Source organism: Ursus americanus, chromosome 13 (assembly GCF_024610735.1).
Source record: "Ursus americanus isolate L20-20 chromosome 13, mUrsAme1.1.p, whole genome shotgun sequence".
NCBI lineage: Eukaryota > Metazoa > Chordata > Mammalia > Carnivora > Ursidae > Ursus > Ursus americanus.
The window spans coordinates 3664959-3692227 of NC_142139.1; the positions used below are offsets into that span (position 1 = coordinate 3664959).

At 42.5% G+C, this 27269-nt stretch overlaps 1 protein-coding gene across 1 annotated transcript in view; it reads right to left on the reverse strand.

The window, feature by feature from the left end:
* The window catches only part of PAPSS1 (3'-phosphoadenosine 5'-phosphosulfate synthase 1), a 95687-nt gene that overhangs the window by 41937 nt on the left and 26481 nt on the right, over window positions 1–27269 (reverse strand). Inside the window, exons 5-9 of the mRNA XM_045799211.2 lie at window positions 25870–25988; window positions 9481–9594; window positions 6798–6909; window positions 4665–4870; window positions 1442–1577 (exon numbers count right to left, since the gene is read on the reverse strand). Coding sequence (XP_045655167.1) covers window positions 1442–1577; window positions 4665–4870; window positions 6798–6909; window positions 9481–9594; window positions 25870–25988 — 687 coding nt within the window. The remainder of the gene's footprint in view (window positions 1–1441; window positions 1578–4664; window positions 4871–6797; window positions 6910–9480; window positions 9595–25869; window positions 25989–27269) is intronic.

Below are 27269 nucleotides of genomic sequence, written 5' to 3' on the forward strand. Positions count from 1 at the left end.
AATTATGACACGTTCATTTCTTACTACGGGCCAGGTACTATCTAAAGTGCTTTATGCAACTGATCTCATTTCACTTTTTTTTTTTTTCATTTCTTTTTTTGTTTTTGAGAGAGAGAGAGAGAGAGACAGAGAGAGAGAGTGAGTGTGGGGGTGGGAGGAGCAGAGGGAGAGAGAGAATCTTACGCAGGCTCCATGCTCACCACAGAGCCTGACGTGGGGCTCAATCTCACGACCCTGAGATCATGACCTGAGCAGAAATCAAGAGTCAGATGTTTAACCGACTGAACCACCCAGGTGCCCCTCATTTCACTTTTTAAAATAAAATGTTATGCAGTAAGTACTACTACTGTCCTCATTTTTACAGCTGAAGGAAGTGAGACTTGGAGAAGAAGTAATTTCTCCACAATCACATGACTTCTAGGTAGTGAAGCAGGGGACAGTGTGCACAGCAGACTCGAGTTCACAGAAGCTAGACACAACTCCTGAGATGAGTGTTCTTGCCCAGGTTCTGTAGCCACTCAGTTAACCAAGAGCTGGGTAGCCAGCTAGCTCCTTGAACAGCCACCACGTTCACTTTTCTCAGCCACGCCCACTCCCTCTCTACACAGAAAATATTTTTAAAAAGTGGCACCAATGCTTCGGGCTTAGCCACTTCTGCAGTGGATCTTTCAAATTCTTCAGATGTTAAAAAAGCCTCCCCAGCTCTACCGGGAATGCTGGTCCCTGGCATGGAAGCTTGGATTTGCGAGTGGGGGTGCACCAGTGTAACACACCATTTACCCACCTCTGTGTAAAGACCCGCAAATCACAAGCAGTCAGGTGTAAGCAGCCCTGTCCTGGAGTACTTTTAGGAACAGCACCTACAGACTCTACTCGTCCTACTCCACTTCATCCTAACCCAGAAACCTGAAGCCACTACTAACCTACTCTTGAACAACTTTCCCTGTTATCCGTTTGATGTCCTTCTCTTCTACACCAGAGGCTCCTGTCATATTTATGGACCCCCAGCACCTGGCACCCTGGCGTAAGATGCACAACAAACATCCGTTGAATGAACAGCCAACACGACACTGTTGTTCGATTACTTTCTGCGGTGATATGTTAGACTCATAAGACGTGCTTTATATTTCAGCCTATCTTCCACAGTTCTATTCAGCGTTAGCACGTGCGCTCTACAATACAGAAATACAGGGTCGAATTGTTATTGGCAACCGTCTCCTACACAGTATACAAAATAATGTTAGATCATGTTACACCAATGTAACAAAACGACCCAGGTGGGTTTAGACAGACTGCCTCTCCAACATAGTCCGTCTTGCATCTATCTTGACTCAACATGCTCTTTTATACTTTAGTAAGCAATGGAAAATTCTTCTAGAACTTTTCCATCAAGCAGAGACCCCAAGGAGTACCATGTTAGATAAGGAGATCCATGTCTTACCAGCATTCATATCTTTAAACTTCTGCTTTAGCTCAGTAGGAGTGAAACGATACTGATCAAGACCGTCATTCCAGTAAATTCGGTCCAAGACTTGAAGATCTCCTCCAATTAGCCAATCTCCTTGCTCCATAACCATCTAATGGAAGAAGAAGGAGGAAACTTTTTAAACAGAAACCAAGATCAAAATAAGTAAGAACATTTCTCCCACAAGCCACACACAGTTCTAAGTTACCCTCATCGTAAGGCCAATGGTAAATCTGTTTGGCTTATCAACGGAATTGGGATTAGAGATGCTTTAAAATTAGAATGTATTTTTATCACTTCTCAGAGGGCTCTGTGACACAACTATGATATTTACATATGAAAGGCAAACAAAACCAAAGTGAGTAATTATGACCCCGTAAGTAACAAACACATTCTCTTCACTGCTGCTGTATGCTGATGAACAGAAACATCTGTAACCCTGGGTCACCCCAGCCTCTGTGTTCTCCAATCCTAAACTTTTGAGCGATTCAAGTAATGACGGAGCTGGACACAAATTCATACCTTCCCATCTCCACACCACCTCAAACTTCTCACAGCTTCACTCATGCTCTTTCCCTGCAGCTGAGAGGAAGGATGTACCTCAGGGACCTGTCCATTTCCACAGCACAGCTCAAGCTCACCCTTCCTCTCCCAACCTCCCACCCCTTCGCTCCAGCTTACGGGCTAATAATGTCCGCAGACTGCCATGGTCCCTTCCTACCTGGTCTTGCTTGCTAGAAAGTCCTTCCCCAACCATCAAACTATTCATTCAATAGGTATTTATGGAGTAACTGCTATGTGCCAGGGCCTGTGCCAGGCACCGGGAAATGCAGCAGCAAACGGGACAGAGAAAGGCCTCACTCTAACAGAGCCTGCATGCTAGTGGGACAGACTGAACAGAAACCAGACAAGCAATGGCCAGTGAAGAGTGTTACAGAGAAAATAACCAGGGCAGCGGAGCACGATGCCTGGGGAGCAGACTCAATGACGTTTCAGAGGAAGGGGTCACTGAAGGTCTCTCTGAGGACGGCGGCACTGGACCCGAGATGCCTAAAAGGAACCAGTCACAGAGGTCAAATATTTCAGGCAGAGGGGCGGCAAGTACAAAGTCCTGAAGCAGAAACAGAGTCCTGGAGCTTTTGTCCTTGAGGAGTGGAAAGAAGGCTAATGTGGCCCAAGGCCAGAAAAGTCAGGGCAGGGGGATGAGCAGAGGAAGAGTGAGGGAGACCGTGAATAAGGCCAGGGCCGGACCCCACGGGGCCTCACAGGCACTTGGGTTTTATTCTAATTACAATGAGCAACCACTGGAGTGGACCGATATGCTCAGACACAGATTTTTAAAGGCAAGCTCTGGCTGCTTCGAGGAGAACAGACTGCAGCGGAAGGAGGAAGCAGACTGCAGCCAGGGCACGACTGTGACCGTCTGGCTGGAGACCTGGAGAGCGTGACCAGTACCGGTGCAAGCAGAGGTGGGCTGCGGACATCCTGCACAAGACCACCAGGCCAAGCTTCTCAAAGCGCCACTTGGTTTGTGACTCACTCATGCTCCAAGGCTGCCTGTGACCTCTCCACTGCTAGTAAGGCACCAAGGCCTACGACAGGCTCTACCCTGACTCCTAACAGGGGCCTCTGTAGCTCTGGGCAAGTTGAACCCAGCCTAAGACTCCTCAGGAGTCAGCCTCCAAGGACCACCTAAGGACCAAACAACAGAAATGTGGTTTGAAAAGCACGAAGCATAAATACATGTTAACACATGTAAACCACTGTTATGACTGAACAAAATTTTAACATCTCAGGGTAGAACGCTAAGGCCCTCTGTCTTCCCAAGCTCCTCTCTCCTGCTCGACAACCAGTCATCTCTCACAGGCATGGAGTCTTTGCTCTTCCTGCTCCCTAAAACTGGAATTCTGTTTCTCACAGTTGCCTCCTATCAAAATCCTGCTGGCTCCTCAAGGTTGCATCCCAAGTACTAACTATCCTAAGAAGTTTTGCAGATCACTCTACATCAAAGTGGCACGTACACCAGTAATTGCTCTCTCCTACAGACTGTGGAAGATGGCTTTAAAGCCCAGAGTCCTGCATTCAGATCAAATCCGCATCCCACCTATTGGCTGTATAATTTTGGTCAAGACATTCATCCCCTGTAAGTCTCAATTTCTCTATATGTAGGATGACAATGCCACCCATCCTTATAGGTTTGCTTTGTGGTTCAAAGAATTTACATAAGCATGTTTTGTAAACTACTATTTTTTATTAGTAACTGTAGAATTTTGGTGTCAAAGGAATGTCTGACACCATCACTAATTCAAACTCCTTATTTTCTTAAACAACGTATCTCCCTATTTTAAAGTTTACCACTTCCTATTCTCCATGAGATGAGGCTGACATGATCTAAACCGATGTCATAAAAATTTTCTAGATAAAGCTACTAAAATTTCACTTAATTTCTTTTAAAACTCAAAGTGTACTTTAAAACAAGTGACAGAAATTTTACTTCGTTGATGACATTTCACATACAACACATAAAATACATGAGGCCCTTTGGAAAGACTAATTGGATTTCACCGCTTTCATGCCAGACATACGGCGTTCAATTAAAAAGCCCAGACTTGACAAAATCACCCTGCCGTAGGCTCCCACGGCACCCTGGCCTCACAGCCTACCTCTAAGTACATGATGTCTGCTCCCCACCAGACAGTAAAAGCTCCAACCATACAAAGACTGTGCCCGCCATTACATCCGCCCTATATTCCCAGAACTAGCACCGAACTCAGTGCCCCATGTCCAGAAGATGTTTAAAAAAGATTTACTAGGGGCTCCTGGGTGGCTCAGTCGGTTAAGCATGCAACTCTTGATTTCAGCTCAGCTCATGATCTCAGGGTTGTGAGGTCGAGCCCCACACTGGGCTCCAGGCTGGGTGTGGAGCCTGCTTGGGATTTTCTCTCCCTCTCCCTCAGCCACCCCCTTTCCTTCTCTTAAAAAAAAAAAGAAAAGAAAAGAAAAAAAAAGATTTAATGAACAAATATTATCCGGACCAAAATGACAAGATCATGTGTTCATCACACTATCTAAGATCCAGCGCCTACTGTGCAAAATATTAACAATTCCAATGGAATTGTCAACATACAGGTAATGCCCACACTTCAGCACAAACAATACTGGCAAATTGAGATAAAATGCAGCGAGGCTTGCTTGGGACCTTGATGTAGGGGTGGTTCTTGCATGTTGTTCCCCACTGCCTGGCACAGCGCTCCTCCTTCCGGTGCTCAAAAAACTCTGGGTTGCGAAGAATAGCCACGCGGCGGCCCTCGTACATCAGAGCAAATGCCGTACAGCCGTCCAGCCTCTCTTTATCTTCATGAGTAGCCGGCAGAACTATAGGCACTGACAAGTTAATGACACCCCCTGCAGGGCACAAAAGAACACAGGTCACACAGCTTGGATTACTCAACAGGCCTCAGGTCCACCTTTCACTTCAACAGACACTCTGCAAATAATAGAAGATTTATGGGTCCGATGATAGCGCCTGGCACAGAAAATCAGGAGAGAGAACAAACAACCCCAGAGGTTAAAAAAAAAAAAAACAAAACAGCAAACATTAAGAGCAGCAACACTGTATAGCAATATACTTCTCACAACAATTCATGAAACTGTCTTTGCGGAATTAAAAATGGGCATAAAATCACAGAAGTAAAAGAAACTGTTTAACAAGGAAAAATCAGCTGGTTACACCCAATGTCACCCAAAATATACTGAGCACCTCCAATATATGAGTAAGACAAAGAACCATGTTTCAGGGCCTTTCCAGGAAAATGGAAACCTTTCTGATAAGTGTATTTTGAGTGGCAAGTTAGGTATACTTAAGTGTACTTGGGATACTTGGGTTTCCTTGAGATAGACAAAAACACCCAAAAGGTATTTTTATTTCTTGGTTTTTAATCAGAATTGAACCAATGTCAGCAATTATTGGCCAAGAAACAAAAGAAGTCATCAGTGCCTCTCTATGTGAACTGAAATGTATGGTCAGTGAGACAAAAAGCACATTCTCAGTTTCCAACCTTTCAGGCTCTAAACGTTTTCTTTTCTACTCACTGTGCCCAGATTAGAAAAATAAAATGCACTCTCGAATTCATATGTGGATCTTATTTACAGACCTAATAAAAGCATATTCTTTTGGAAACCATGGCATGCCTTCTTTGGACAAAAGATGTCAGCAATCAGAGGGGTTGCCCACCCTCTGCCAAACCTGCAGCCACTGCACGTGCACGTAGTCATGCTTGGCGGCTTTACAGTTACCACCTCTAGGTACAGTTTAAAAGGGAAAATTAATAGGTGGATTTACACCAAACCCAGACTAAATCATTACTAAGGACGCAGTCCACAAAGACTTTACCATTGGTTCCAGAGAAGAAAAACCAAAAATCAGTATTTAACACTTTTATGTGATAAAGTTTGAGAAAAACGACCAGGAGTTATAATTTCTAACATCAACTTCACTCCTTAGTTAAAAGAAGTCATAACACAGAAGAACATGGTAGCAATTTAGTAGGGCTCTGTGACACTTAAAAATATTTTCTTTAACATAATAAATTAAACTTACCAATGGTATACAGTTTTAGGAAGTTGAATTGTCATTATAATATACTAAACATCAATTTCTTATGCAATTTTTCTTTTTTTAGTGTTTTAAGAGAGGAGGAATGATCCCTTTAACCATCTATTTCAGGACTCCTTGACTTGGACTCCTTGACTCCTTATTAGAACACTCAAGCACAGGGGCACCTGGGTGGCACAGCGGTTAAGTGTCTGCCTTCGGCTCAGGGCATGATCCCGGCGTTCTGGGATCGAGCCCCACATCAGGCTCCTCCGCTGGGAGCCCGCTTCTTCCTCTCCCACTCCCCCTGCTTGTGTTCCCTCTCTCACTGGCTGTCTCTCTCTGTCGAATAAATAAATAAAATCTTTAAAAAAAAAAAAAAAAAAGAACACTCAAGCACAGATTTCACTAGAGCAAAATTCAGTACAGACGTGCACTTTTCAGAGACAGACTTTCCACGGTGCTCGGGTAGATACAGCATAGAGAAAATCTATTTGCTTTTTAAATCTACTTTCAGCCCCAACACCCAGGTTTTCCTTCTCTCTCAGCAATAAATGACATTCAGGAAAACGAAACGGGGAAAGGAAAGATCTCACAGTTCGCTTATTCAGTACTGATATAACTTAGTCTTAAAATGCTACCTCCATTAAAAACATGACCACGACTTTTTATGAATAGTGATGAATCTGTGTCATTTCTTTTCCATGCTCGACGTACTACAGAAGTAAGTGGACTTACCGTCCAGAAGACAACCAAAATGAAGGCACTGCAAATACTCCCTCTCTCTCATAAAGCCGTTCAGTGGGGTTGCCCAGCCTTCTGCCAAAACCTGCACCCACTGCATATCCACCTAGTAAACGAGACAGGAAAGGAAAGTTTTCTATTCATGCACTTAGGAACAAAAGCAGTAATGACCTCTAGGAGTTTAATTTTGAAAGCAATGGAAACAAATACCTCAAGAATGATTATAGATTATACAAATCTAATAAAGATTAAGGGCACTAGGAAAATGTGCATTTCTCCTAATAAATGTGAATAACATTAGGCTTCAAAGCATTTCTAATAAGGATAGCATCTCCTACGCCACTGTTCTCAAGCTTTACTATGTTATAAGAAACCCTGGGAAGGCCTTTATTAAAATAGAGATTGTTCCACCTCCAGAGATTCTATTTCAATCACTTTGCTGTGGGCCCAAAGAATTTGTATTTTTAATAGGTTCCCAGAAAATTCTAACAGTGATGGCCTGGAAATTAGACTTTGATAACCACTGCCTTAAACTAAAGCAAACTTTACATAAAAGTATTTGTCAGAACAAGTACCTCACCAATGTCAGAGCACCCTTCATTTCACAAAGACTGTACTACTCTTTGATCTTTAAGATTTCTAGCATCTCCTACCAGAATGTTAAGGAACTGATGGACTATGTATTATTAACATGAGCTGAATATGCTCATTTTTTAACTAAGTGTGTGCACATGTACTCTGTGTGTGTGTGTGTGTGTGTGTGTGTGTGTGTGTGTGTGTGTACGCAGCAATGGCTCTCAAATGAGAAAAGATGAAGCAACTGGCCAAGCAGTGTGCAGTAAAACGTAGCTTACTATTTATTCCCAAAGTATACTGGTCAATGTGTTCCACTTCACAATCAAATAACAGGTATATTCCCCCCTCCTTTGAGTCACAGGAAAAATCATATGCATAGACCCAACTGTGTCATTACTAAGCTTTCCTCTCATCAGTTATTCCTAAACCTCAGACAGTGGCCATGTCTGTCGCCACCGAAATCCAATTCTAGATGGTATGTGTTATGAACTGAATGTCTGTGTCCCCAACAAATTCCAACGTTGAAGACCTGCTCCCCGATGTGATTATTTGGAGACGCGGCCTGTGAGGATGTGGCACAGTTAAATGAAGTCATAAGGGTGGATCCCACTCCAACAGGGCTGGTACCCCCACAGGAAGAGGAAGAGACGCTGCCAGAGCTTGCTCTCTCCACTCTGTGCGGACGCAGGGAGTGAGCGTGTCAGCAAGCCAGGAAGACAGTCTCACCAGAGAACGCACCAGCCAGCACCTGGATCTTAGACTTTCCGACCCCCAGAACGGTGAGAAGAGTCATTTTTATGGCTTAAGCCGTCTGGTCTACGGTATTTGTTACGGCACCCACGCTAATACACTACTGACTTATGATGGGTTCTTTAATTAATTACTTTTCATCCTGCCAAGCACAGAACCAACGACTGTATTAAAAGAGCTACTGTGTTTCTGGGTTAGTTAGACTAACCTGGATTCATATTCATTCATTCTCATTCTCACATTCTCTCTCCCCGTGTGTGTGTGTGTGTGTGTGTGTGTGTGTGTGTGTCCATTCCTTGCAAACCATGTCAGTGACAACATCCGCTCCTTTCAACAGTCACCTTCCTGAGGGGCTCTGCTCTCCGACCCTCCCTCTCTGCTCCCCAGCATGTCTCAGCTTCTGGTTGGAGACCCAATCACATAAAGTGCAGCAAGTAATCTACTCCTTATCGGGGATTTGAATAACTACCTAAAGAGGCTTTCTCTAAGCCCAGAAGTGTGTTGGTGGGCGTTGTGTTCTTTTTTCTTTTCCTCTTACTTTAAGATTTGGTGCTTCCCTGGGTGTTCTGGATTTTTACTGACTAAAAGAAAGCCTGGGAAATTCAACTTCTGATCCAGGTTCTTAGTCCTTAATCTCCCCACTTTTAAAGTATATCTAAATGATACAGTTAAAATTCTCTAATATTTGAAAATGATAAATTATAGTTTCTATTTTCATCACATCCAGTTCAGCTCAGTAGGTTTTTTTTGGGGGGGGGGGAGTTGGAGGGGTACTCAATGGTATTAGAGCTAAGACATACACAGAATTACTCTTAACAAAATAAGAGAGAAATTCAGGGTTTGGGCAGAGGATTACAAAACTTGTTTGGAGGGGGAAAAATGTTCATTTTAATTATTATACTAATGGTATTTTGAAGCTTTAAGAACCCATTCTTTCTAATAAGCCAAAAACTTTTACACAATCTTTAGTCTTTGCTATTTCAAAATAGGTAAAATTGGGGCGCCTGTGTGGAGTAAGCTTCCAACTATTGATTTCAGCTCAGGTCACGATCTCAGGGTTGTGAGCCTGAGCCCCGTATCAGGCTCTGTGCTGGGCATGGAGCCTGCTTGAGGATTCTGTCTCTCTCTCTCTCTCTCTCTCTCTCCCCCCTTTGCCCCTCATTCCCACTTTAAAAAGAAAAAAAGGCATATATTATGACTAAATATTTTGGGAAATTGTGATATAAACGACAACCATCCCCCCACCACCACCACCACCCATTCCCTCAAACATGGCCATCAAATAAAATTTACAGATAAGGACTATATATATGGCTAAATCACTTGGTATGAAAAGCAACAAAGCACTTACTTTATTAATTTTCAATGCTGGTAATGTCTCTGCATCTGTTTTTGCCAGATGGAGTTTATTTTCTGGCACATACAATTCCTTCACTTCGTAAGAGGCATCCACAGGTACGATATCCTATACAACAACAAAAGTACAATTAAATGTTTGATTCAACAATTTACTGTTCTCCAAAGGGTGTCTTAGTAATGAAGAAAATTTAACGTTTCAAAATGAGACTTCAAAAATGAAGTATAAAACCGGGCTCCGAACGCTGTGCCTCCCCAGTCAACTTTCCTAATGTCAGTTGGTCTACTCTCAACACATAATACCCACGTACAAGAAGTCCTGAAGCATCATGTCCCATTACCTAATGACAAAGAATAAATTCTGAGAATTCATTTGCCACATGTCAAAATCAGGAAACTGCAAGGAACCAGTGACCTCAAATAAGAGGTAACAATAAAAAGAATTTGGAAACAAAATCACTCTAAATATAATCATCTTTCACATGTCACAAAACCCTTTTATGCCAGCTTTCATATTCGCCTGTATCCCTAGTGTCACTACCACCACCTTCTCAGTCATGCCACGTGGTACTCCTGAGTGCACCGGCTTTACTCCCACTGTTGTGGTTTGAGAAACTGCACTTTTTGATCCCATATGAAATGCAGTCTAGAAGTTTCATCTGAACTCCGGGTACTCATTTACATAACATTGGGACAGTGCTTGTCTCCAACAACAGACAATGACCACAACACAGCTCCTTAGGTGATCACACACTTGTCAGACCCCCAGGAATAATTACCACATGTGTTTAATTGCTTCAACTTTTTTTTAAAGCCAAATCTATTAGGTCACCCTTATAAGCATACAAAATTGGCAATGATTAAGGGCTTTTCATAAATGTGTCTCATCCAAGCAATACTCAGTTATTCAAAATAAAGTAATTCTCAAGAGAATGAGGAGATAAGCCACAGACTGGGAGAAAATATTTGCAAAAGGCATGTCTGAAAAAGGACTGTGAAAACTCAGCGATAAGAAAACAGCCCGATTTTTTTAAAAAATGGGCCAAAGACCTGAACAGAAATCTTACCAAAGAAGATATACAAATGACCAATAAACATATAAAAAGATCCTCCACATCACGTCATCAGGGAAATGCATATTAAAACACCAAGACACCACCACACACCTATTAGCATGGACAAAATCCAAAATACTGACGACGCCAAGTGTGAGTGAGGATGCAGACCAACAGAACTCTCATTCCTGCTGATGGGAATGCAAATGGTATAGACATTCTGGAAGACAGCTTGGCAGTTTCTCACAAAACTAAACACACTTACCATACAATCCAGCAACTGTGCTCCTTGGTATTTACCCAATTGAGCTGAAACCTATGTCCACACAAAAACCTGCACAGATATGTAAAGCAGCCTTATTCATAATTGCCAAGACTTGGAAATGACTAAGATGTCCCTCAGTAGATGAATGGATGAGCTGGTACATCCAGACAATGAACGCACTAAAAACGAATGAACTATCAAGCCACGAAAAACATGGAAGAACCTCAGATGTGTATTACTAAGGAAAAGAAGCCAACCTGAAAAGGCTACCTATTATATAATTCCAACTATATGACCTTTCGGAAAAGGAAAAACTACGGAGACAATAAAAACGTCAGTGTTGCCAGGGTGAGGGCGGGCCGGAGGGAAATGAAAGGAAGAGGGGATTTTCAGGGCGGTGAAATGATACGACACGACGACAGTGGGTAAGTGTCATTACACATCTGTCAAATCCCACAGAAGGACAAACCTACTGTGAACCATGAACTTGGGGTGACAACGTGTCATAGTAGGGGTATCAACTGTAACGAACGTACTACTCTGGTGAGGGGTGTTGACAGGAAAGGCTGTGCTTGTGGGACAGGGGAGCAAGGGGTATATGGGAACTCACTCTACTTTCCACTCAGTTTTGCTGTGAACCTAGAACTGCTCTAAAAAACAGTGTATTTAAAAAATGCAATACAACAGCAAAAGGAATTCGAAATAACTATCAATGGAAGAACCAGTTTCCAAAGACACACACTGCTATTTTCCTAAGTATGGGAAGAACTTCCAACTTATATCTGGACTTAGGTTATTATCTTCAATAGAGGAAAAAAGCAGCCAGATATGGGATCCAAGCTAGATGATCTCACGAAAGGCCTGGTGCCACCATTCACGCAGCCCCTATGGGTCCTGAAAATCTAGAAAGACTGATTCTCCCACATTTCTCCTCCAAAATGGAACAAAAGAGACACAGTTCAGCATCAGCTAAATCATGTGTCAAAATCAGTCTGCTCCCATTGGTAAATGCAAGGCCTCTCCTCTTTCTCATGATAAACCCAAGAATAAAGAGAGTGAATATGAAGGAGAAAAGAACTAATAAAATTTAAATACAGGAAAGAAAGAAACACTGCTTGGCTACAATATGAAGTTTAGCTAATTGTTCGTGGTGTGCAAACATGAAGGGTACTAGCTGGGGGCTCCCTTCATCCCTCCAGCATCCCACAGCTCACAGGAGGAGGAAAGTGGAAAAGTGAGCGTCTAAAACAAACCATGTGCAGCACAGGGCACCTGCCAGGCCTTCTGCAATGAAGGTTCCGGCAAGCACCCACAGCTGAAGGCTGTCTGTTGTGTTCATGGGGCAACTACCATACATGAGCACCTGCAAGACAATGCTGAAGGAAGAATGGCACCTTCCACCAGCTGCCTCTATTCCCTCTTCCTGTAGATATCAATACTATACAACTTTGTATTAATGAGGCAAATTATTTCCGCCCCCCTCCCCGCCCCGGAGCATGAGCACAGGAAGCGGCGTGGAGGGAAAGGGAGAGAAATCCTTAAGCCGACTCCCTGCTGAACGCAGAGCCCAATGCGGGGCTCGATCTCAGGGCCCTGAGATCATGAACGGAGCTGAAACCAAGAGTTGGACACTCAACCAACTAAACCACCCAGGCGCCCCAACGTATATTATTTCTAGTAATCCCAAGCTAAAGAGGGCAGGTCTTAAATTTTGCCAACACAGTCAAAGAAGTGGTTAAGTATACATACACAATTTATACATAATACTTGATCTCACTATGTACCTGAAGAGGAAATCACATATAGAAAAGTCCCTTGTGGCGCCTGGGTGGCTCAGTCGTTAAGCGTCTGCCTTCGGCTCAGGGTGTGATCCCAGGGTTCTGAGACCGAGCCCCGCATCAGGCTCCTCCGCTGGGAGCCTGCTTCTTCCTCTCCCACTCCCCCTGCTTGTGTTCCCTCTCTCACTGGCTGTCTCTCTCTTTGTCAAATAAATAAATAAAATCTTTAAAAAAAAAAAAGAAAAGAAAAGAAAAGTCCCTTGTTTTCTTTGTATGTCAATTTTATCTCAACAAAACTGGAAAGAAAAAAAAGACTCTTCTTACAATCTAGCAAAAGAAATAGCTTAAGGTAGTCCATTCTGTGCAATAACAAGGAATAATTCCAGGAATGATTGTTAATACATTTATAAAGAGAATTTGAAATAGAGAAAAACAAATCATCCCACATATGGTTATCATTGTCATTTTTATATATTCCCTTCCCATTACAGGGCATTGGTGGTTTCAGGAGTCCGTACAAAACCTATTATTTCATCGACTAGAAAATAAAAATTCAGAATCAACTTTTCCTACAAGAACAATATGACATGCATTAAGAGAGCTGCACGCACCCTATCTGTTCAATTAGCTTCTTGGATACGTAAAGCTCTCAAAGACATCTTGAGACATACCCATTTTTCCAGTTGCAAAATAAAGAATTGAAATCCTCCACACCTGGAATGAATGCTAAAATTAAAGTACACAAAAAGTCAGGCATTCATTAGGGCTTTCATGAGGAAGAGTGTGATAAAGTTCCACAAGACAGACTCAAAATTAAATACATTAATCACAAAATATTAGGGACACATCTTCAAAACTAAAAAGGGGCAAGAGAAAGCAACAGGGGTCTACAGGTGAGTTATTTCTCATGTTTACACCTAAGATCTGAGTTCAAACTCTACCACTGCAACCTTGAGCAAGTTATGGAACATCTCTGAACCGGTCTCCTCCTCAGCTGTTTAAAACAGATACATATGCACATACATTACTGGTCTGTTGTGAAATTCAGTAAATTAAAATACCTGAACTGCAGGGACTAACGTTAGCTGGATGCTTACTACGATACCATCATTGTCCCAAGGGCATCCTAGGAACGAATTCATTTAATCTTCATACAATCCTAACTAGGAAGATAGAAGTATTTTCCTTGATTTGGAAATTGAGGCTCAGAAGAGGTTAATAACTGGCCCTGAATCCCTGCTATTCTGTCTTCCAATGCACTTAACACACAATAAATACTCAACATAGCGTGCTCACTACATTCCAGGAGCTGTTCTAAGCATTCTATGTATATTAACTCAGAGAATCCTCAGTACAATTCTAAGACAGACACTATTATTACTTCTCATTGCACAGACAAGAGAACTGAAGCCAGAGAAATTAGGTATTTTTTCCAACGTCATGTAGTTAATTGATATATGTTAGAGCTGGGATTCCAACTGAGGTCCCAATACCATTCTCCTCCTAAAAAATAAAAACTAATCGTTACTGTTCCTCTCATGAAAACAAGCTAGGGCAATTTTGTCACATGAATTGTCTTTAGTTTATCTTCACGATTTTATTAAACCTTCACAATTCCCAGGGTTGTTGGTGTGTGATCTTTGTGTGTTGATAAGGTTCTAGACAAAAAGCAAAGATACTCAGCATTTCAATGAGGCCTAAACATTTCTAAGAAGGGTAAGTGGCCGATTTTCAAACACCTTCTCCCAACTGCATCATTGTGAATAAACTGAAAACCTCCATTTCCAGCACATTGGACCCCTTAGAACTTCAAGATCCAGAATCCACAGTCTGGCAATAAATGCCAGAGGGACTCCAGGGAAGAGAAGAATCCCACGGACACGAACGATTCTACGTAAAGTTTTCTCTGCCATTTCTGGGACCTACATTATTGTAAGGATAGGAGATCTTTTTAACGTTGCAGGGCTTGGCTATTCTCCTCTTCCACTACATGTACTACTGATCACTGTCACCAGTTTTGGAGGGCCAGAGGAGAGCGCTGGACAGACTAATCTTTTGATCTTTGCTGGCTGCAACAGGGCATTTTTAACTGGTTTCCTAAGCCGGTATACTGACCAACAGCAGCAGTGACCACGGCCCACTGTGATGCTGCAGGTACGTGGCTGTGCTCCAGGTCTCTACCCTGGAATCACCCCTCTCCAGAACCACACTGGAGGGTACAGCCGGGTATGTCAACCTACTCCCTCTGAAGAGACATTCAAACAAAGGAGAACTAACAAATGTTTCTATACATCATCTCTTCCTTCCAACCATATCCTAAGTTAAGAAAACAAATACACAAATAATTTGTGAGCAAATCTATGTGTCTCCAAGAGAACCAGTTTCAACATGAAAGAGTAGTATCTATACTATGAGCTCAACCAAATTATTTTTCTAATATTCTGTTCACTCATATAAGCCATGAACCCATTTGGGATGAACACATTTTTAGTTAATGTGCTGCTTTATATGCATGAACATAAAGGCTATAATATAATCACTTTCCTTTCAAGAAAGGGGGAATATTTTTGAGTCAAAATAATTTTTCATTATAAGCATTACACACAATTGTTCTCTTTGCAAAATTCACATCTAGAAATATTTTTAAGTGATTTTTAGCCTCACAACTTAAATACAAAATTTTTTTGATGCCTAACTAAAGTTAAGACTAAAGTTCAAGAGGTTGCTACTGTTTTTCTCTTCTAAAAAAAAAAAATACATCAAGTGAATGTTTTTTGAATTAGCACAAACGTAACAGCATGAATCAAGAGACACATGAAACGTTTGGTCAAAGGAAGCAAGTTCTATATAGATTCTAAGTGTAGAGAGAACTCTCTACCAGGAATACAAAAAGGAGACAGTTTCTAGCACATTCTACTGACAAATCTTTTCAGTTCCCAAAACCACTATTAAACATCTAAAAGGAGCAAAACCACCTCAAAGAGAGACAAGATATCTGGACAACATAATGTGAGGTCCCGGCCACATGAGGGGTCCATTTTATTTGGGATTCATTAAGATTTCCAGAAACACAGTCATCTATTTGAAAACAATATGTTCCTCTTCAACTTGTACATATAAAACATTTTATTTCACAGAATTGCCTTTAAAACAAAAATAGACCACAAGCCAGGCCTGGAGCAAGTGTTTATATACCTAAACCCCTCACCACCAATCCTGAGAGCACCACAGTCACCCAGCATTTATGGGTAAAGGGAATACAGGGGGGCTCCGGAGTTGGGGGTCAGTAAACAACTCACATGCTACCATTAATCACGTAGGTCTAGAAATATTTAAATATTATGAATGTGTAAATATTAATCTAAAATGTTACGTGGGCACTCAAAACTTTTTTTTTGCTTGACTGACCGAACACAATCTAAGAGTTAATATATACTCTATCTGTAAGCTTTGTTCAAAAGGGCAATTGTCTGTTTTTATCTGGAAACCAGCAGACAGAACATTCACTACCTGAAAATAGTAGTGGTCTTGTCTTCCCTTTCAAATCTTCCTCAAGAACTGTGGACATGTTAATAAACACGATGATTCCATGGTCTAAGTTTTGCCTTTAAGTATTTTCTGCACTTTTTTCTTGAGCCAAATCTGCTCACCAGATTTGAAGGCTAGAGCTCATTCATATTATATGTAACTATTAAGTTTCTATTATCTAAACTACATGCACCCAAAGCATGAACACCAAACGACATTCTGGCAACACTTTAAAACTGAGCTGCGAAGTCAGGTTTTTATGTGCAGTATAAAACCCATTTAGAGCACTAAACCACCATTTCATAAAAAGACAAACCTTTAAATAATTTATAGCACTAGTAAATCTCGAGTTCCTAGTAGATTTAAAAACAGTATTTAAAATATCACTTTAGATTAAAAGCAGCAGCAGGAAGGCTACGCCCATATGTCGGAACGCACCGAGTTAAAATGCAGTACCAGCAGGCCATCTAGTGACCATCCAAGGGCTCCGGGAAAAATCCTCGATACGTTTCAGTGACTTCTATTTTCTGAATAAAATTACGAAAATATGCCAACTGAAGCACGTTAAGAAAATGAACACGCTCTGACCAAACACTGAGAAATTACGTACTTACATAAACAAACACACTTCCTCATCCCAATTATATTACACAGGCCAGGTCGAAAGGAAAGTAAGACAATGCAGAAGTGACTGAAGATACGTAACATTACACTAACCAAAATACCCATCATCCTAAAATACCCACTGCACAGAACATTAAGAACATATTTTTCTTGGACAGTGAAACCAGGACCATTAAAGATAAAATACCTGGTAGAATTCATTTCAGGAGAGACTCTCCAAAGCAATACCAAGCATCAGATAGAAAAATTCCTTGGCTATCATGGACACAGCACTTCTCAAACATCTGTGTTCTCTAGAAAGCCCCAAACCAAGCTACCCTCTCTGCTCCAATAAAAAGTTTCCCACATATTACAATGGGAAATATATATTTAGTCTTTGTCTCTGGATCCTGGCACAAAGCTCTTAAAACTCTTGGAATCTCCTGAGTGGTTAAGAGTGTGTTTGGTGTGATAATGTGATAACTCCAGGCTAAGGGGCTCCTCAAGAGACCACGCCATACTTAGACGAGAAGGCTAGAACCTTCGACTCCATCCCCAGAACTCCAGGCTGCGGTAGAAGCTGGAAACTGAGTTCAGTCCCCAATGGCCAAAGACTTAATCATGCCTCTGTGACGGAACCTCCATAAAACCCCCTAAAGGAAAGTTCAGAGCTCGTCTGAGTTGGAGACAGTGCCCACAGAGAGCAAAGAAGCACCACGGCTCTACCCGCCCCATACCTTGTCCTATGTGCCTCATCTACTTGGCTGTTCCTGGGTTGTAGCCTTTACAATAAACTGATAATGGTAAGTAAAGTGCTTTCGTCAAATTACTGAACCAGGGTGTGAGGGGCCTGGGTCACCCCTGAATGTGTGCAGCTCTCTGGGCACCCTATTTACAGCTGACATCTGAAGTAGGGACACTCTGGTGAGACTGAGCCCTTAGCCTGCAGTGGCCGAGCTAACTGTGGACACCTGGTGTCAGCACGGAATCGAACTGTTGAACACCCAGTTAGTGTCAGAGAATCACACAATCTGTTGGAGGGGAAAAACAAAAAACAAAAAACCCTCAGAAGTCTAACAAATGGAGCCCAAAGAGGAAATAAAATGTACTTAAAATAAGATTTTTTTTTTAAAGATTTTATTTATTCGACGGAGACAGAGACAGCCAGTGAGAGAGGGAACACAAGCAGGGGGAGTGGGAGAGGAAGAAGCAGGCTCATAGCGGAGGAGCCCGATGTGGGGCTCGATCCTGTAACCCCGGGATCACGCCCTGAGCCGAAGGCAGACGCTTAACCGCTGTGCCAGCCAGGCGCCCCAAGATTTTGTTTTATATGGCTTAGTAACCCAAGGCACTCGCTTACCACTGAGATGTAGGTTTCAGGACCTCAGTACATTAACCCCTCTGGCACGAGGCGCCCCAGCTTTGCAAGGTAAATCAGGTAACCGGCAATCCCCTCCTGCTTCACACTACACAGAACAAGCATTTCACACTACCTGGCAGACAGGCGCCGGCAGTTTACTTCTTTACAGGTCAACACTCCTTCCCATCTAGGCAGTGCTACCCCTGAGCTGCTCTGAAGTACTTTGAAAGTGTTTGAAAAATATCAACTCCTTCTAAGACCCAATACTCTCAAGTTCTCAATCACAACTACACTTCGGGAAAAAAAATGGTCAAGGAACACGCAGGACAGGCACAGAAAAGACTGAGGTTCCCAAACCAACTAGAAATGGAAAGAACCCACTATAAGGAACGGCAGTGTAGAAGAGAGTGGGCTGCAGCACCCATCACTCTGCGCTCAAATCCCACTCTACCCCCCACAGCGCTGTCCTGGGACAGACCACTTTACCCTCTGAATCGCCTCCACCAGTAAACGGAGGATAATTATAACTACGTCTCCGAGTTTTAACACATGAAATGTATGAATGTTACTGAATGTAAAGGCCTTGGCTCCGTGGGGAGTTCTTGCTGCTTTCCAGCTCTGCCTGTGACGCTGCCCTCTAGCGTACTCAATCATAGTCCCACACGTAATGCTGGTTAGTGCAGGACCTCTAATCTTCATATCCTCACCCCTCACTTTCACCCCGGCACTCGACATCGTCAGCCCCTTCACCTCCCCATCTGGCTTTGTGAGATTAGCTCGACTCTGTGAGCTCCCATAACCCACCTCTGCGAAATCTCACAAATGCCTCTGTGATGACAATGAGGTTGCGCGGTATGCGCCATCCCGCGTCACCGAGGACAGGGTGCTTTGGAAGGTGCACACTGCACTAAGTTCCCTTGCGATCAGGGTACGGCAGGCAAAGACTCCTTGTATCACCAACTAACCGTCAACTCCGAGCTGAATGTCGGGTCTGTCCACCAGCTTACCTACGTGCCTAGCGCTCACGTGAGATTACTCTGTGAGGAAAACAATCAAAGGAGAATAAATGCCAGAACAAAAACAGTCATGTATGTGTGTGTATGTACGTCTTCCTTCAACTGTGTTCTAAAATTCTGTATCATGCTATAAAAGAAAAAACTGAATGAATTTATACTGTCACTCTAGTCTACAACTATAAATAATGGTGATGAGGACCAAAAATTAAAGTCCATGAGGCAGGAATTTTTACTGTTTAATTCACTGCCACATCCCCAGTGTTTTACAACAGTACCTAGCATGTAAGGCACGAAGTATTTGTTAAATTAGCTAATGGAAGTAACCAAGTAAAACACAGAAATACATACTTTCAATGGGAAGTGAGGTCCTACCTTTTCCCCAAAGGAGGATGGTACCAAAAGAAAGCAATTACATTCTGCCCCTCCTCTCTCTAAAAAAAAAGGAAAGAAGGGAGGGAAGGTGGGAGGGAAAAAGAAAGAAAAGAAAAGGGGCACCTGGGTGGCTCAGTTGGGTAAGCATCTGACTCTTGATTTCGGCTCAGGTCATGATCTCAGGGTCTTGAGATCAAGCCCCATGTCAGGCCTCACTCTGAGCATGGAGTCTGCTTGAAATTCTCTCTCTCCCTCTCCCTCTGCCCCTTCTCTCTCTCTCAAAAAAAAAAAAAAGGCAATTGCATTAAGGAGCCATCTGCATTTCTTCTGTCACCATCAAGCTTCACAATAAAAATAAATAATTTTTCAAAAGAAAATTTCTCCATCTTAAACTAATGTAACCAGGAACACCTTTCTGGTTGTAGATTTAATTACACTGCATTTTAGGTATAATGAGAACACTGTTGAAAGTAAAAGCCAGAGGGACGCCTGGGTAGCACAGTCGTTAAGCGTCTGCCTTCAGCTCAGGGTATGATCCCAGAGTCCTGGGATCGAGTCCCACCTGCTTCTTCCTCTCCCACTCCCCCTGCTTGTGTTCCCTCTCTCGCTGGCTGTGTCTCTGTCAAATAAATGAATAAAATCTTTAAAAAAAAAAAAAAAAAGAAAAGAAAGTAAAAGCCAGAGGCATATGGAAATGAATCCTAGGAAATCATACACCTGCAATCCTAGGTATAGAATCCAAGATGTCCATGAGCAAGTTACTTAATATCTCTGAAATACTTCAGAGGTTTACTCTGTGAATAAAATTAGAAAACATATATAAAGTACTCAGCACAAAGACCACCTGGAAGCTGTCACAGTGATTAGAGTGAGAAGTGGTTAGAAGCTAAACTGGGGGGGGGGGGGGCACCTGGGTGGCACAGCAGTTAAGCGTCTGCCTTCAGCTCAGGGTATGACCCCAGAGTCCCGGGATCGAGCCCCACATCAGGCTTCTCCACTAGGAGCCTGCTTCTTCCTCTCCCACTCCCCCTGCTTGTGTTCCCTCTCTCGCTGGCTGTCTCTATCTCTGTCAAATAAATAAATAAAATCTTTAAAAAAAAATAAAAAAGAAGAAGCTAAACTAGGAGAAAGCCACTTGCCCTCAGATTCTATCAAAACAAATATTTTAAAAGACACAAAGCCCCACATATATGATCCTTATAGTAAGTGCTCAGTAAATGTTACTTTTTTTTTAATCTATCCCTCTTTTTCAAACCTTGAAGGAAACTGTCCAATTATCAGACTGTCTAGCAGGCATAATATAGAGTAACATTCATATAAAAAAGCAATTAGTATAATCATTAATTAGGGGCGAACATTAGAAACAAGACTTTAATTAAAGTCACAGAGACTAAGGCAAGCAACAGTATCAATCAATCAATCAATCAATCAAGTGGCAGAATAAATTAAGGACGATAATATGAAAACATGCAGCCTGGAGTGAAACTATGGAGCACCTTGAACACAAATCACCTTAATTCTATAAACCATGGGAAAATCAGTAAATTCTTTCGAGTAAAAAAACAAAACAAAACAACTAGAGTACACTTGAGAAAGAGGATTCTTTGAACAATACAGGATGGAATAAAAGGCATATCGAACTGGAAGTGGGATAACCAGTTAAGGGAATATCAGGGAGTATGAGCCTAAAATCATACAGGAACAGTTTGCCCTCAAGTTTGAAGCACTGGGGGTCGGGGAAATTGCAAAATCCCAGGCATGACAGATGCTTTGTGAAGTCTGTATTTTCATTTCACAGAATCATGGTTAAAACCCAATTTCTGACTAAATACAGTGTGGGACCCTGGGTCAAATCCTAGTACAGGACAGCACTTTGGTAGAAAAACTTGTGAAAGTCACATGAATGTGTGCTTTAGTTTACAGTATCTTACTGGGGTTCACTTCTTAGTTCTGAGAAATGTTCTACGGTCATGGAAGATACTACAGTAAGAGGAAGCCTGGTGAAGGATATACAGTAACTCTCTGTACTATTTTTAGACTTACAGAAGAGTTGCAAAATTTTCTCAAAATACGGTTTTCTAAAAACAAAACAACAAAATCATCTGCTCACTACAAAAAAAAAAAAAAAAGCCTCTATGTAGGTGAAGTGTCAAACCCAAAGGATACTATTCTATATCGGGCCCCAAAGAAGTGGTTAGGAATGAAAGGGAAGATGTAAAGGAGGGAGACCCCTGCAGCACCCACCGCATGTTATATTCAATAACCCACATAAGGGTCTGAGCACCTGGAATTATCTGTAGTCCCTAAAATGGCTTCAGAGATTCCTGAGCCCCCTACACGATATACAACATTATCGATGTGTATTTTCCCGAGGTTCTATAAACACTTAAAAAATCACTAATTGGATATGAAAACTAGATACCCAAACTAACAGAAAATAAAACTCCGTATAACTTCCTAACATTGATAAGACAAATCTCCACTTTAAAAAAAAAAAAGGCTCAAAGCCCAAAAAATGCAAACAAAATTACAACCCAACTAGAAAGAAAAAATACTAGAAACACAGACAACCCCAGAAGAGTAAAAGCAGAGCGAGAATTGGCAGTCTGCTGAAAATTAAACAGAGATTCCAAAACAGAACATTACCTAACAAGAGGAAAGGCCCCCTAATCTATGAAATCATAAACATTCCTGAGCCCATCACAAAGCTGAGGTCCTAACGCAGTACCAAGAATCGCTTCCAGAGTGACAAGTCCCAACAAGGAAAGACAAGACCCATGAACATGCCCTTTAGGAGCACAGGGGGAGGAAGAGATGGCTGCAATAAAAGCAGAGAAGAAAAAACAGCTAAATGTTTTTAGCGCTCTTCAAGGCTGAGTGAGGACAAGTGTGACAGGTTCGCACACCTGGAAATCTGAAACACCAGGACTTCTACACTCATTCACAAGCAGGTCTACGAGCGTGCTCAGATCAGGAGCAGGTCTTGCAACCAGAGAGCTTCCCTCGGTGGCACACAGACACAAAACTCTGCCCACTCCCTGGATCACTGTCTCATACAACACAAAGGCCTTCAGCTGATGGTGAAGGGCAGGAAACCCTCCCAGGGTCCACTGTTTCTGGAAGAGGAGTAGAAGTAAAAATGGTCTGCTGAATGGACGTGGAGGAAACTCTCTGGGCCCAGGATATCCTGAACTGATACAAACCAGAAATCTGCTGAAGCATGTGACTAAGACCTCCCAGGTTCAAAGCAGAGGCTGGCTACCATGCAGGGAGAGGAAAGGACACTGACAAAGACCCACTCTAAGACCCCAGAGCACAGGTCCTGCCTAAAAGTGGGGCTGGATCAGCACAATCGAGAACCACCACTGCTCCCCCCACCTCCCCGTCATGAGCCTAGCACCAAGTCCTGAGCAACAGTATGACTCTCTTTCCACTGAGAAAGGAGTGACATATACAGAGACTCCTCCTGAGGTGGAGGCGTCCTGGGAATGTTGAAAGCTCAGAGTGGAGCAGAAACACTAAGAAAAACCCTCTAGAAGGCCAGATGCCACACTAGGCATTAGGTAGGGCAGCCTACCGCTGGAGGAATTTGAAGCTGATGGTGCATTAAGAGTAACTACAGAATAAGGAAACCCAAATCCAGCTGAGCTACCGGCTAAATTAACTCAACACACTGCACCAACAGTGACAGAAAAAGAATATAAATGCCCACAGGATAGATACTACCTACCTCAGTCTCTATATGCCTCCGCACACAACGTCTAGCATTCAATCAAAAATTACAATACACCAAAAAGAACAAGAAAAGCCAGCAATAAGAGATATAGCATGATCCAGAAATGACCCAGTGGAATGGAACTGTCAGGTAGGACTCTATAAATTACTGTTACAATTAAAGGATCTAGTGCAAAAGTGGACAACACGTGTGAATAGAGAATTTCAATCCAGAGATGTACACTATATTAAAAAAAAAAAAAAGAGCCAAACAATGATCAATGACTCAACTTGAAAATGAGTAGAAATCATTAAAACTAAATAATTAACATAAAAAGAGTGAAAGAAGGGTGCCTGGGTGGAGCAGGTGGTTGAGCATCCAACCCTTCGTTTTGGCTCAGGTCTGATCTCAGGGTCACAAGATCCAACCCCACATCAGACTCCACGCTCAGCACAGAGTCCACTTGGGTTTCTCTTTCCCTCTCCTTCTGTCCCCACCCCCCTCCCTCCCCCCATCTCTCTCTCTCTCTCTCTCTCTCTCTCTCTCTCCCTAGGGTGAACAAATAAATCTTTCAGGAAAAAAAGGAGTGAAAGAACAGAGCATCCAAAAGCATGGGATAGTACTGCATTGTCTAACATATGTCTAACTAGAATCCCAGGAGGAGAAAGAATAGGGCAAAGGAAATATTTGAAGAGATAATGGCCAAAAGTTTTCAAAAACTAATAAAAGAACAAGAAAGCCAAAGAACCCTAAACTGAAAGAAAAAACTAAAAACACTGAAAGACCTAGATACCACATACTAAAATCACTAAAAACTAAGGAATTAAGAGAAAATCTTGAATTGAGGCAGAAATAAAAAGAAACATTACAAGGAGAGGAACCAAGAAAAGAACTACATCAGACTTCTCATCAGAAGCATTGCAAACCAGAGGACCACAGAGCACCATCTTTAAAGTATTAAAAGGAAAAAAAAAAAAAAAAAACACCTGTCAACCCAGAATACTATGCCCAGCGAAAATGTCTTTTAAAAATTAGCAGGGGCGCCTGCATGGCTCAGTCGGTTGGGCATCCAACTCCTGATTTCAGCTCGTGTCATGATCCAGGGTCATGAGACCGGGCCCTGCATCGGGCTCTGTGCTCAGAATCTGCCTGTCCCTTTCCTGCCCATCCCTTTCCCTCTGTGCCTCTCCGCACTCACACTCATGCGCTCTCTCTCTCTCTCAAATAAATAAATAAAATCTAAAAAAAAATAAATAAAATGAGCAAACAGATGAGAAAGATCTGATATAAAACCTTTCTAAGCTCACTCCTCCGTGCATCCCAAAGTGCTATGCACATGCTGAAACCGTGCTTCTAACACACCTAGCAGCTGTATGCTCTTATTCCCATTTCCATCACCTACAATGTGAAGCCCTTAAGGACAGAGACATGGCTGGTTAATCTTTGTACTGCCAGTGCCTAGGACTGTGACGAATGACAGCAGACATGTGATTACTGACGGTGAAAGAACGGATAATGAAGAGAGGGAAGCCAGGGACACCGCAGCAAGTCTCAAGAAGCTCCAGAGTCCAGAAGCTGCTTAACAGGAAACTCAACAGTCACTACGGCAGTACGTCCAGAGAAACACGTCAGAGCAGTGCCATTACGCATCACTTCAGTTATTCGGCTACAATGTTTAGATAAGGGAGATACACAAGGAAGGTGAGTCCCAGGTTAATTATCTGGCAGATATTTAACAATATGAAAAAAAATTCTAAGGCTAAACATTTTTAATATATTCAGACATAGGTCATTTTTTTAAGTTGTATGTCTAATCTATCCAGTAAGAGATACTAGATGAAAGAGGTTTATGGTAATCGATTTTAAAAATCAAGAGGGGGTGCAGATGCCATCGGCCACAGGACAGAATGGGGTGCAATGACATATCACTGTCTGTGTGCCACTATGACAGGGTCCCTGCACAGCACTAGGCGGCGAAGGTAAGGACATCCTGACCAGGGAAGGAAGTACTACTGATACCCACACGAAGGCCAGATCCTCCCCAACTAGGTAAACCGTGTGACCCTCCACTGGGACTGGGGAAGTGTGAAGATAGAAGCAGGAAAAACAGAAAAAGAATTTCTAAAAACTGACACTGGACTACCGTCTGAGAGAACCATGGACCTCCTGGAGGGCCTGAGTGCTCGGGAAACCAGCCAGCCTCTTTATGCTGCCATATGCTCAGGAACCACAGAAAGATCTTTATGTCCTGGAACCTTTCCCCTCCTAAAACCACCACCCTTATCATCGTGTTGCACAAGGAAAACCCGGGCACTACCTAAAAGTCTCGGAAACATTAGCTACATTATGTACCTCAACTTAAAAAAATACAATAATGTCAAACTGTAAAGCTGAACGATCACGGCTGTGTGTATTAGGTATGTGTGTGGTAAAATTACCAGCAGAATAAATAAAAGAGCATCTGGCTCTCGAGCCGCCTGTGGCTGACGCTGACGAGGATATTTCCTGTGTTGTATACACTGGTGCCCCCACACCACCTAACACAGGGACATACACACTCTGAAAACGGTCGGCACCGTACTGACTCTGCAACACCAACGGTATGCGGACCACCACCACCTGTCCTTTGGGCAGGTGGGAGTACAAGACAAACACACTCATCCTGAGGACTCCCTCTTTGACCTTCTCCTACCCGTTCCTGCAGGAGCTCCACCACCTGCTGCACACAGTCGTTGACATCACAGGAGTCTGTCTTCAGCACCAGCTCAGGAGCCTCTGGCTTCTCATACTCAGAATCGATTCCAGTGAAACCTACAAAAGGTATCAGATGACGGGGGGTGCAAGTTAAAACGGGCTCACTTCTTCAGTGCAAGTCTCTGCTACGTCGAAGTTCGTACTGATGACGCCCCTTCTGAGTTACAGGGGGACATACTGAAACTTCGTTCTTGGGGGAAGATTTCTGATTAAACTACTCGTTTCTCCTTTAAACACGTACAGTCGAGTCTCATTCGCAGTTCAGTAACATTGCACAAACACTGAACTAGTGGATCCTGAATCACGGGCTCCCCAGGGAAACATGGGGTTAGGTTCCTGTAAGCCTCAGTCACCACAAAATTTTTTGACCCTTCTTTGTGGTATGAAAGCCGAAACATGAAGGCCAGCTGTCACTCTGTTCAACCTCTGCTGGGAACACATACTTGGGGTGGCTAAAACTTGTGCCACTCTGCATGTGTCCACAAGTGACTGCCAAGTGAGTACTGATGTGGGGGTTAAAAAACTTTAGTGGGTAGAAAAACTCGCAAATATGGACCTTCCAAATGATGACTCTTCTTCATCTGTCACCCTTTCTTTTTTTTGTAAATGCCTAAAGGAAATAGGAATGAATACCAAGGGATCCAGAGTATCTCCATTTCCCCAGGGGAATACAGGATGCAGTACTTAACCCCTGGCATGAGCCAAACTCAACAAGGTTTTCTTCCTCTTGATGCGAAAACTAACACCAAAGTCTACCTGTCCATTATATTCACAGGAATTATTTATAGCCAAATTGCAGCCCTGCAGGCTTCTTCTGCCACCAGGATTAAGTGTTCAGCAAGACAAATTAACTACTACTAGCTTTAGCAAAACATGAATAAGGGCAGTAATCCTGTTATATCACAAAATACACTCCACAACCAAACATAATTAGTTTAGATATTAACCCCCATTTAGATTTTCCCTTTAAATATGTGTTACCAAGGAATTGCCAGGAACAGAAAGAATACATGATGTTTCTAAGACTGGGCTAGCTGAGCTAAACATATGCTGTTCCTATCTCACACCCTTGGTATCATCTCATACATAAGTCACTTAAGGCCTGTCTGTCTTGGAGTGCTTAGATCAACCTTGGGGTAGAATGGTAAACACTAATTTAAACACTGATTAAACATAACTTATTATGAGGAACAGTCACCACCAGAGTTCTTAAATATATACTACAAGTCTACAGCCCACTTATTTTTTTCTATTTCATATTTCTAAGTATCATATAAAGTCCTGAATCCAAGGAGATGTCTGCATTACCAATATTCCTAACAGAGTCACATGTAAAAT